Source organism: Glandiceps talaboti, chromosome 4, assembly GCF_964340395.1.
Source record: "Glandiceps talaboti chromosome 4, keGlaTala1.1, whole genome shotgun sequence".
NCBI lineage: Eukaryota > Metazoa > Hemichordata > Enteropneusta > Spengelidae > Glandiceps > Glandiceps talaboti.
Window position 1 is genome coordinate 20702753 of NC_135552.1, and position 13511 is coordinate 20716263.

The 13511-nt window shown below is 36.8% G+C and overlaps 1 protein-coding gene across 1 annotated transcript; it reads left to right on the plus strand.

The window, feature by feature from the left end:
- The first annotated feature begins 5705 nt into the window (after positions 1-5705).
- On the plus strand, positions 5706-12385 carry LOC144434066 (proline-rich transmembrane protein 1-like). Its single transcript, XM_078122519.1, has 4 exons — positions 5706-5855; positions 9016-9191; positions 10787-10924; positions 11377-12385. The coding sequence occupies exons 1-4, from the start codon at positions 5837-5839 to the stop codon at positions 11557-11559; spliced, it is 516 nt and encodes a 171-aa protein (XP_077978645.1). The 5' UTR covers positions 5706-5836; the 3' UTR covers positions 11560-12385.
- The last annotated feature ends 1126 nt before the right edge of the window (positions 12386-13511 follow it).

Genomic DNA, 13511 nt, shown 5'->3' on the forward strand with positions numbered 1-13511 from the left:
GCTAAGTTGTAACTCCGAGTTTCACGCTCAATGCGTTCATCAGACAACTGTCAGCTACTCGTTGTGTTACTGTATTTGTACAGTAACACAACGAGTAGAGTATCAGTGCTCTATACCGCAGTGGCAGAGCGCAATATTTTTTTGATAGTTCTGGAACTCTTTCTTGGTTGTAACTCGGAGTTTCACGCATAGTGCGATCATCAGAGAACTGATGATCGCACAATGTCTGATGATCGCACTATGCGTGAAACTCCGAGTTACAACCAAGAAAGAGTTCCCGAACTATCAAAACTATATATATATATATATATATATATATATATATATATATATATATATATATATATATATATATATATATATATATATATATATACACACGTAAAATAGATACGCAGCAGCAACCTTCGACAATTATATTGCCCATCGAGCTAGACACTGATGTATATCTCAGCTACCAATTTCTGACAAAATTCAAAGTTTTCACTACACTGGTACTGTCTGCATGTGAAACACAGAATTTGGATGTACTCTGAGTATATCGCGTTGTAACTTCAAATTGAACGTTTAGAATGTGAACATTGATGGGTTTCGTTGTCACTCGATTGAAGGGTTTCAAAGAAACCTTCAAAGGCATTGTTAGTGAATTAAATGTAACGTACAATGTGAGTTCTTTGGAAAGTGTATTTCATTTCTCACTGTTGCTTACTACAACGACTGAATATGTGTTTCCATTCATGATATACCTGAATTGACGATGTGTCAAAATAGACAAATCAATTACGTGTATAGCTCTTAATAGACAACTGAGAAATTAGTCTTGTAATAAGACCTCGGGTCTGTTCTCCGAGGGTTGCCGAACACAAGCCGAATGATGAGATCCTTCGGGTTTTGTTCGGCAACATCGGACTATTAAAACGCCCTCGATTGCACGGTACCGTTGGTGCAAAACAACCTTCGGTCGCTTGTAATATCAGAAGAAAGCCCGAAGATCTAGGTAGCAGCTAGACAACTGAATATCAGATACACTGCGGTTAACATTGGAATGCGAATCGTGTGCATATTTTTGTTGTTTCAATATTCGCACAACGATGAATTTTTCAATTTTCATCATATATTGTAACATCGATTGTTCAATGCCAGGCAGTGTTTTATCACCAATAGTTCGTTTATTTATATACAGACATGTCCAAAGTCTAAAAATCTCTGAATTACCAATCCTGACCTATGGAACATTGTGTATCAGTTCAAGAAAGAGGAACAAACGCGTAAAAATTCTCCATTGCTTTAACTGTCTCGATACTTCAAAATTTGGGACTGGGTTGGGCAACTTTCTGTACTATTTTGAAATAAACACACTATGAGCCCATCACTGTCACATCAGACACTTAAGACTCGATGATGGACATCAGTTCGAAGCTCTACTACGTTGACGACATCTATTTGAGATCCCAAGTCTACGTCAATAGAGTGCAAAGCCACATTACATTTCAGATTTGAGTATCCATGGAAAGATGTAATTAAATATTTCAGATTCAAATGTCATCCACAATGAGTAATGCCATATCATAAGTTCACATAGTCTTTGGACAAAATGCAATAAATAAATATATCAAACTCACTATTTTGTTGCAGAATATGACCTGCAGTTCTTTGCCGACCTCAACTATTTCCACCACTAAAATTAACTCTGCCAGTAACAGGATCTAAAATGTTCGATTTCTGAAACTTTCCTTCGATGCATACGTACCGTCGAATAGGTAACCGCTTTCCTTTATCTGAAACTGTTTAGAAATAAAAAAAATTTAAAAAAAGTAGAAAAAAAATTACAAATACTTACAGTTGTTTGTCCAAGAATTAAGGTAGGTTGTTTTACTTTGATGACCACTCGCTCAAGTTTGTGTACTATGTATGAATGGACCGGACTTACTAACTGAGTCTTCTCCAACACGGAATAGCGTAATATGATGCCCTCTAACACATGTTCGAGTTGACGTATTTGAGAAGTTGGTGTATTTGGTAGAAATTTAACTTCGACCTTTATACACCTCACACCTACACACCAATTCGAAGCAAATTAAGGTGTTTAAACTTTTTTTTTTTGAATTCGACCAACGAACTGAATATTTTTTTAGTATATGACAATGTTAGCCATGTTACCTCAATTGAAGATACTGATTCAAACAAACTTTCTAAATAAGGGAACCACGACATCACTCATGTCGACATGTGACAAAATCAAAAATTGTCAGCTTAACTTTATGGCGGCCTTATAACGTTGAGTTACAATACTTCAATGTACAGCATCTACGGCACAGTGGCCTGCTTGGTTGTTGTCGTTTATAATCGTTAGATATCAAAAACCTGTCATTGTAGCGTGATACATCAAATGTAGGTATTACTTGTAATTTTAACAATGTCTTTTTTGTGTACTCAAACTTTGACCACCACAGCGTTTTTTCTTCTTACAAACGTAAAAGTAAAACCAAAATAGATTTAGCAGAGCGTCCCGAAGAGCTCTAGCCTTGTTGAATAAATTCGCAAACACATCCAACATTTAAAATGTCAGCTTGTTTCTGGACCACAAATCAACCCGGTATTGACATTAAGGCACTATAATAAAACATATAAAAGGGTGCGACAGTTTAACTGAAAACATACACAATTCTGATTATGGAACAGCAAGACGTGAAAATACAGGAACCTTACATTCATAGTTTATGATACTTAGTTGACGTGCAATGACATCGCAATCACCTGTTCCCACGTGTAGACATTTATGACGTATACGTTTGACCATAGACCCTCGTGAAGGGTCTGATTAACTTGTATGTACATACAATTGAAGAGTTGTTAGTCTGTAAACAGGTACGCACGTGTGACCTTACAGTCAATTACAGGTATAGTTCCAGCGTGACATCACTGTAGTGTACGAATATCGTATGCCTAAATTTTACATTATATTCAGGATCTTAGGAGATCACAGAATTTGTTCATATTTTGTATTCTTTCAATGGGATGTTTTAGAATCTAAACTTAGTTCACCATATGAAAGTAAAAGTGATGAGATGTTTTCATATTTATGGATTTATGCGTGACAAATTCCATAGTTACGGCTGACCACTTGGTGACGGCAATAATCAGCCGATTGTAAATGTTATGTAGTTCGATGCCCCAAGGATTAAATTACAACACAAGATTTCTGACAAATGTTAGAACAGCGAGATTTACCATTGTTTGTTATATTAAAAATACATCATTTTAAATTGTCCTATGATACATGTTACAAACAGTACTTTTACGTCACACCTTGTTAGACATCACAACAGTTATACAGTAGATTTTTGGTAATCCACAACTTTACAGTACGCAGTTCATCACTTTCTATGAACAGGAAATTAGATTTTCAAGTTAATTAATCATGGTCTCTTATAATGCTAATTTCCATTTTTTTTACTCTAGTGAAGTTTCTCATATAATACAATGTATTAAATCGTTTATAAATGGGACCGCGGTGTTTATTTTTTTAATTTAACTCGAACCCTTACAGGAATAAAATATTTTGGAAAGCGCCCTCAATGGTAATTTTGAGAGAGAATATTGTATTATCACGTTGTTTGGTTTTTGGTCTTCAAAAGGAAAAGTCGAGCTTGTTGCCAAAATTATGGCCACTATTTTTTCTCTCTCTAGACGGAACCAACTGTTTATTTGTGGAGATGCCAGATATAATAGTATAGCGTAAGAGCTTTCTTTTCTTTAATGAGTCACGATGAGCAATAAAGTAATTATTGTCATGTAGTAATTCTGTTTAGGAGCGCCCCCCCCCCACTCTCTCTCTTTCTTTCTCTCTCTCCCTCCCTCCCTCCTCCCCCTCCCCCCCTCTCTCTCTCTCTCTCTCTCTCTCTCTCTCTCTCTCTCTCTCTCTCTCTCTCTCTCTCTCTCTCTCTCTCTCTCTCTCTCTCTCTCTCTCTCTCTATAGTTTTGGTAGTACTGGAACTCTTTCTTGGTTTGTAACTCGGAGTTTCACGCATAGTGCGATCATCAGACAACTCTCGCTCTGCCACTGCGGTATAGAGCACTGTCTTAGCAGATTGATACTCGCCGAGTTATATATGTATATATATATATATATATATATATATATATATATATATATATATATATATATATATATATATATATATATATATATATCGACACACACACACACACACACACACACACACACACACACACACACACACACACAAAATTTGGATTTATTTCGGAGGGGAGGTGCAGTTTTGAGAGCTCAAAGTGGGATGTGAAATGTGTTCTCCTCAAGCCTCAAGCCCCTTCCCCCCTGTCCTGTAAATTATGTTCGTTCCCTTAGAAGCATAGGGTCAGTAAGGCCGGTCAGGTAATTTGATAGGGTAAAACTATACTCTCTTATTGTGTTGCAGTGTTTTACATGGAAAAAGAGACTTCTATTTTGGTCCACTCGACCACTGACAGATCTTATTCCACACAAACCTCGACTTTATTGATTGGTTTCATGAACTGCGCATCGTGTTGCGCATACATATGTATTTTTAGCTGTTGTCATGCTGATAAATAAATTCGTTGCCATAGTTACCTTTTATGAATGTGTTGGATTATCTCACATATGGAAGATTTTATTCCATGCACGTTCATCAGCAAACAGTGGTATAATCGATATGACCCAGGGATATACTTAACCTTTCGATTGATGTAGGATAATGTTTTGCAGTCTCTTTATAAGCCACGTTTTCTGACCAATGAACCTTAAGGGTTGGTTTAATGAGAGTGCAGTGGTCAACTTATAGTTTGAGACTTTTAGTTTCTGTCTAAGCGTAACACTCTGTTTACCTCAGGCTATGAATGATGTATATTTCCACTACTAGAAAATTTTGCGATTTCACAGTCTTCAGCTAGTTCTCAAAGATTAACTATTTACTATTGCCAGACTCTTCACGGTATATTGTGTTCATGTACACGCAGACATTTCAGTCATTACCTGTTTTGGCTTTTCGTTTTGACCCAAATAAGCGAAATTAATTCTTAGGCGAAAATTTCCAGGTTTACTATTACATCATCAAATAGACTAAGTTATTGAATATCATTTAACTTGATTCGTCAACAGCACATGATTTCACGTAGACGTTGACGGACACTTTTTCGTCCACAAACGCTCTGACGTCACACAGAAAATTGCTTTGTCACTCTGGTAATGTCAATTCATCGTAAAATACTCTTGGGGCAATGGGGCACGTTTTGGAACCTGTCAGGACGCGTTTAGTATGGATATTCAAATAAGCAAAATAACGACGACTTTAAATAGCTGAATCTATTTATTCATATTTAGGACTGCGAAGTCGAGTCTAGTCGCGTTTCCTGACACAAATCGAAGAACTCGAAAAAAAATACCAACTGCCTTTTCAGAAATTTGCAGGATGTTCCCCTTAAATAGAAGTAGCAATACATAGTCATGGATACACCGGTGCGACTATATCTAATAAAAAGTTAACAAAGGTATGTAAGTTTCACATATATGAGTGTAATAGTAAAAGTTACATTAATATCTCGAAATATAGGGCATCTGTTTCCTGAACAATATTAAATACCTTGGAGCGGACATTGAGATGTAAAACAACGCATGCGCACAGTTCAGGGACTTGGCCCATTTCAAACTTTAAAAAGTGACATGCACGAGTGCAAAGCACATTTTTAGAAAAGGGCTTTGTGAACAGACGTTTGTTTCAACCCACTGTCGGACTTTTTACGTTGCTGTCGATTGAACAAATATAATTCCTGTTTTAAAAACAACAACTTCAGAATGGCTGATCCAAATCAAGGTAGAAACGTTTTCTGAATCTTTCAGCAACACCAGTGTGATAATTAATTCTTTTTTTTAATTGCGTACAACAAGAAACTTTTTGTAGAATACTTTTTTTACGTGTAACATAATGATGACAGAGCTGTAAAAGAAATCGAAACCGAAACCGAAGTGTACAACAACGGTTGCCACGTTGGTCGATTCACGACTTACATGGTTTAAGTGTATACAAAACATTTCAAGCCTTGATTTGTAAGATTATTTTGGATAACTTATGGACTATTAATTGCTACAATTTGCTGGCAAGTCTTGCATGTATTATTGAAGTCGTTTGTAACCATATAACAGAATCGTAACGGCTGTTGAGTTTATTGCTATACGTATTACTTATACATAGCGAACAGTGCTGTTATTTGTATTTTGTTCCATATCTACGTGCCATGGCCATTATTGACCCTCGGTACTCAAATACGTCGTGTAGAGGTTTATATATTAAAGTCTGTCAAGTTGTGACATTCCTTTTTATTTCAATCCACGTGAAAACGAAGACGACATCGTCGATATAAAATATGGTAAGGTCGGGTATTGAAAGTGATAAAACATGGAGAGAGTCAAGTGTAATATTCACCAACAGTTTGTTGTGACTTGTAATGCTTGTATGCGTTAATTGCCCTGTTCGGATTAATCAAAATTCAGGTAACAAAAAATTGTCTAACAGAGCTTTATAGAAAAAAGTTGGTCCAGAACAAAGGAATGGTCCCATTATTGTAATCACTATGACTCAACTGATTTGTGTTCTTACGCAATTTTGTTTTATCGGTGGCTTGAGGGGAACAAAACGGGAAGAATTGAAGCGTGGAAGTCCTGATTTTGATACAGTGGGAGGGGAAAACATGGAATTATAGGGGGGGGGGTACACATTGTGTACATCAAAATCTGTTTTTGGTATAGTGCAAAGCACAAATTTTTCTGGTGGGGGAGTGGGTAAATCAGTCACAAGAGTCGTATGAAGGTGTCAAATGCCACAATGGGCTGGTGGGCAAATTGAAACCCCGTGGGAAGGATGGAGGGCAGGTATTCTTCCTCACCAGTGGAAGGGCACACAAGAAGAGCTAAACACCCTCCCCACAATATTTTTGAGGGGTGATTCTATTGAAAATACCATTTTTGGCCTGAAACAACATATAATTAATTAATGAAAAACACACAATATATCATTTGGCTGCACCTGTAAGGATAACACTAATGCGATAGAACCTGGGATTGAATCCCTAGTCTTACATAAAGTACTATTAGCATAATTGTCATGCTTGTTATTGTTGTTGTTGTTGTTGTTGTTGTTTTGTTGTTGTTGTTGTTGTTGTTGTTGTTGTTGTTGTTGTTGTTGTTGTTGTTGAAGAAGAAGAATATCTGTTAATGTCATATTAAGGTGACAAGGTGACAAAATGAATACTTGAAGGTAGGAGTGATGCAATGTAGGTAGGAGTGATGTTCAGTAAACTATGAATAGGCAACAGTGAAGGCAGGAAATCAACCAAATATTAAGATTCGATTGACAGCTTGTGAACATAACTGATTATTGTATGTATTATTTGACGCGTTGACTTGAAAAAACTTGAAATTTTAAGCAGCTCGTGTGTTTTCTTCTTTATGAAATGTACCCAATGCAAGTATTATGTTGTTTTCGATCCTTTTTTTCAAAGTTCATCCCATCTTTGAAAGGGGGGGGGAACAAGGGGATATTTGGGTGTTTGCTATTTGTGACCATATTACGAATCCTAGGACATGATGCAACTGTTAGACTTCAGTAAAGATTTTAATACGGTATTGATAGAATGATTCAACATAGTGTTGGTTAACGTTGCGTCTGAGGTACTGAGATGTTGTTGGGGCTAGCTAAACCTGTCAGTGATAGTATCACAAAGAGCCGGTCTGTCACAAAACAACCTTTGGAATTTACTTGCAGGTGTAATGGTTGGAACTTAATAGTATCGAATAACCTCCCTGGAATTAACAGGGTGTATTCAGGCTTTGTTGAAATGTGTTTGTAAAGAAACGGGTCAAAACATATGACCTGGGAGATGCTAATTATTCTATTCAAATGAACTGTACTATTGTATATCTGTTGACATTACAAGTATACTGCCATGGCAACGAAACAACACACATAACGCCTGTAGACTAAATGATAATGATCAGTGTGTATGTATGTATGTATGTATGTATGTATGTATGTATGTATATGTGTGTGTACAAATGTATGTATGTATGTATGTATGTATGTATGTATGTATGTATGTATGTATGTATGTATGTATGTATGTACATGTATGTATGTATGTATGTATGTATGTATGTGTTTGCTTTCTTCTTTGTTCTCAAAATAGAAGGCCTCCACCTAACGCTACACATATTAAGTGTGATTTTGTAGCCCAAGGCTCTGTGTGATTACAAATACAATAGCTCTATAGTTAACCTGGAAAAGGTGCAGACACAGATCGATTTACTTACACACAAAAGAAAAAAAACTGACGTTGAAAATAAAGCAAACTTCCCGCCCCTCAGATAATGTTAAGAGATCTGTACTACAATACAATACAATACAATACAATACAATACAATACAATACAATACAATACAATACAATACAATACATTGAATACAAAGCACATACCGACTGTACTGCATTACAGCACAAAACAATACAATACAATACAATACAATACAATACAATACAATACAATACAATACAATACAATACAATACAATACAATACAATACAATACAATACAATACAATACAATACATTGAATACAAAGCACACATCGACTGTACTACAATACAGTACAATACAATACAATATAATACAAGACAAGACAATACAATACAATAGAATGCAATATAATACAATACAATACACTGAATACAAAACACACCGACTGTACTACACTTCAATACAGTGAATACAAAACACACATCAACTGTACTACACTTCAATACACTGAATACAAAACACACCGACTGTACTACATTGAATACAAAACACACCGACTGTACTACACTTCAATACACTAAATACAAAACACACCGACTGTACTACAATATAATACACTGAATACAAAACACATATCAACTGTACTACGCTACATAATCGTGTTGGTTATTTTTGACTATCGCAGATTTACCTGGTCAACCTCAATCGGAACCCAAACAACCAGACGCATACGGACAACCATCTCAATCACAACCCCCACCAGCATACGGGCAACCCCAGCCTGGATACGGACAACCCCAGCCTGGATATGGGCAACCCCAACCTGGATATGGGATGGCTGCATCACAACAAACAACATATGTGAGTTATACTTGTGAAATGTAACGTTGAATGCACCTCATCTGCATTAAGCTAAACGACTGCAAACAAAGTTACAGTAAAAAAATATCTCAAAAATTGTCTTCTGTTGTTTGTATTTTTTGAATTGACTTAATTTTACTAGATAGTAATATGCAGTTTTTAGAGTATTATGAGGCCATGCTTGAAGGACAAAGGGCAAGTACAGCCAACCAAGCTGCTCGGGCAAACACTGATCTTACGCGTTGTTTCCAGCAGAAGCGAAATTGTCAGTAAGAGTAGCAAACAAATAGAGTGGACAACTTGTATGTCAGCCTAGTGGTGGGGTTAAACGGAAAGGGGGGGGGGCAATAGCTTTATTGTTGGAAACACACAGACTATAGACGTTGGATTTGAATATTTTGCCAAGTGAAATCTTCTATATGCCTCAGAATCTGATCATGGTGTTACTATCTCAAGAAGCTCTCCACATCAGGGAGGGAAAGCTTCTTGAGATAGTACATATACATGTAATAACACCGATGGCTAAGAATTGCACGATGAACCCATATGGGTATCTAATATTGCTACGACCAATTTCTTTAGCACTAAATTTGACTGGATTAATTGCGTTTAATTTATAAGCATTTCCTTGAACATGATATATTGTCCCAGGTGAAACGACTTGATGAGACTGGGAAATGTACTATCGTGTGTGTACACGTTTATTGTCGCGGTGGCTTGAGTAGTGGGTTGGTAGACACATTAAAATCTAGTGGATGGTTAGGCAAGTTTCCTCCATTATCTATCTAAAATACAAAGCTTCTGTTGGAATCTACGGAGAGGGTCTTGGAAGAAAATGGGTAAATGAAAAAAAAAGAGGTTGAAAGGAGTCCTTGAAATATTTCGTTGGCTGAGGGGGGGGGGGAATGAGAACTTTAGTAAGGACATATTCCTAAAAGTTTGATACGTTGAAAGGCAATCTGAATTTTCACTAGAACTTTTTCTTATCATAGGAAACTACTTATAAATATGTGTGCTTCACGTGATCATTTTCTCCAAAAAAATCAACAAAAAGTAATGACGGAAAGTTTGCAAATATATTCAGACTTTAAACCTTCATATGGGGGCGCTGTACAACCGACATTTGTAATAATTGCCGATATTCGCTCGAAATGCCACGCATACATATGTCTGCTATTCTGTGACCAGTGTAACACGTCACAATTACTTATGCTAAGGGGCCGTTATAATTCATATATACACAATGGTTACATATGACTTTATGGGGTTATATGACTGTATACTATGACCTTAAATTGAGATGTTCAAAGATCTTCAAAGAATTAGCTGGCACATTGCACTTTGATAACGTTATCGAGAAATAGTCGATATCGAAATATCTCTCTAAAATATTCGAAAAACGGAGGGGCCTGCATGTTAATTCTTGTCATTTACAATTGACTCTCGCTTTTTTGTTCTTTTGATTCGTGTATGAACTGTTTTATTTCTTGACCTGGGAAGGCACGCTTCACTGACATTTGCGTTCAAAGCGATTTTCTCATGCCAAGACCAGGGTTCAATTTTGGTGTAACTAGATATATCTTTGTCCATTTCAGATCGCAGCGCCACAGCCGGTGGCAATGACAACTGTAATCCACAAATCAGCACCCAGCAGTTACTTGGGTTTGGCTATATTTAGTATGTTGTGCTGTTTCCTACCAACTGGTATTGTTGCTGTTGTGTATGCAGCAAGTGTAAGTGACTAGATATTTATGTCGTACTACTTCTATCAGAATGCTCGGGTCACAATGATCTATAGCAGATGTCAACGACCGGTTACTTGAATCTTGTGTCAACACTTCCAAGATATGGCGGGGCCCGGGTTTCTTGAATATATACCTCTCAATTCATTCCTCGTCCCAAAGGCAATGTGGACATAAAAGGATTGCATAAAAAAATACAAACAAATTAGAATCACTTAGACGTAAGATACTACAAAAGTTATCATCACAAGAAGTATATTACAGGTCACCCTGGTTTTTCGAGTACTTTAATAAATTGACACTTTCTTCGGTACGATAATCACACGACCACGAGCTGGTATATGATGAAGTTTAAAACGTGTCGAAATTGACGGATGACTGTGTACAGTGTTGTTTCTTTGGATGAAAAAAACTTCAGTGCAGCATTTGTTTGCATTTAACAGGTGGACGGTGCATGGGCCAGTGGCGACGAGGAAGGAGCACGCCAAAAATCGGAGAGCGCCAAATGTTGGAGTATTGCAACGATTGTTGTCGGGATATGCAGCTATGTCTTGTGTGTTATCATCGTTCCTGTCGTCATCCTTGTTGGTATAGCATCGGCTGTCGACGAATACAATAATTACTAGATAACTAATGCTGGCATGTTGATACTAGTTTATGCCTACAAGAAGAATGGCAGTGACTTTCACCTTTCGCTAATTTGATAGGGAAAAAACACATTACGTACACAGTATACCAGACTTCTAGAGTGATAATCATGGCTTCTACTATACTTCATAATGTGTTAAAGTAATTATTACTCAATGTATTCAGGACTGGACAGATGAGCCCTCTATTCTTTAAAAAATACAAACTATAATAACGCCACTCGTCCGTTTGAATTTTTACCGTTTGAATTGGAAATCTTGAAATCTTGGTTGTGACACACCAATCAAAATCAGGAGGAGATGGAAAGGACCACTTAAGTAGCTAAGATTAGGTGAAAAGGGCCGCTCAAGTAGCTAAGATTTTAATCTACAAATAAAACAAGCGCGTAGTCACCACCATATATATATAATGTAATATAGTGTATATTCTTTATGAAAATTTAATGTCTAACTTTTCTTGACCAAGTTTGGATAGTCCTGTTTGTTGTTGTAATGACTGAATTTGAATTATGTAAACAAATGTTGGCACTTTGACCGTCCTATCGGATTGCAGCCTATTGATCGCATATACATTGCACGTAAAATAAAAACTAGACTGCAAATCGTCACTCCTATGTAGGTTCCTCTGTATATGATAACAAGAGCACACTGAATGTGAGTATGGCCATAACTGCGTGTAGATGTTGAATTCTGTAATTTTAAATCGCAATTTTCTATGCTTTTAAATTCTGAATCAGTTTTTTTATAGTCTCAAACGGAACATAGGCCCGGCGAATGTAAGATACATGTATATGTAGCCAAATAAATGTACTGACTTAGCATGGATCACCTACAGCAATTTGTACATTGAAATGTATGAACAGGTAAGTACAGGTAAGGTACGTACTGGTATGGTATGTACAGGTAAGGTAAGGTAAGGTAAGGTATGTACAGGTATGGTATGTACAGGTAAGGTACATGCAGGAAAGGTATGTACAGATACTCGTACCTAACTATTTGCAATGGTTATATCTTGGATGTCAATTTGTTATAAATATATGCACGACAAATCTTGGTGCATTATAACCTCTGTATAACGAAGTCATTGGGAAATATGGAGAGAAAGTTTGTTATAATGGTGCAATTTTGAAGATGGATAATTAGGATAGAAATGCGCCCCATGCAATACTGATAATCGTTACTCATTCGACTCTACCCATCAGTGTGGTCACATCAGTCGATGTCAAATGTAATGAATTGTTCGTTAAAGTTAAAAACACGTACTCTATTGGGAATATAATAAGTTTGGGGACATACGTGATATAACGAGTTAAAACAGAATGTAATTTCATTCCCCCAACGTGAAAAATGCTCGTGCCACTTCTCTCCCTATGGATTTAAGCTGTAGAGAGGTATTTGCCGTGATACGTTCTCTGAACCGTATGATATACTCGGGGTGGACACTAAAAAAAGTAAAAGCAACGCATGCGTGCAATTAGGGTGACCCTAATTTTTTTTCTGTTTCTCATTACCCGACCGACCCATTTTTTCAGCTCCGACATCAAAAATAAAAAAATATATAGTTATATTCGCCCGTCCTTTTGTGGAACAGTGTCCTCTCTGGCAAGAACAAGGAAGTGTCTGGACTGTCAACGGCATCTACAGTCATGGCGATGACGACGACACTTGTTCACAAACAGAGCATTTATTTCATGACGGGATTTATAGTGGGGGGGGGCTGAGATCATGCCAATTGGATAAAAAAAAAAGCTGGGGATGGGCTTGTTACCAGGACTCCAATAAAAAGAAGATAGCGAGGAGGAAAAGGAGAGGCAGAGAAACATGAAGAAGATAATGTTTTATTTTATTTTATTTTTTTTAAAAATCGACCGACCCATAGTTGCCATGAAAAAGTAATGAGAAACATAAAAAAAAAATATTCTTCAACGAAG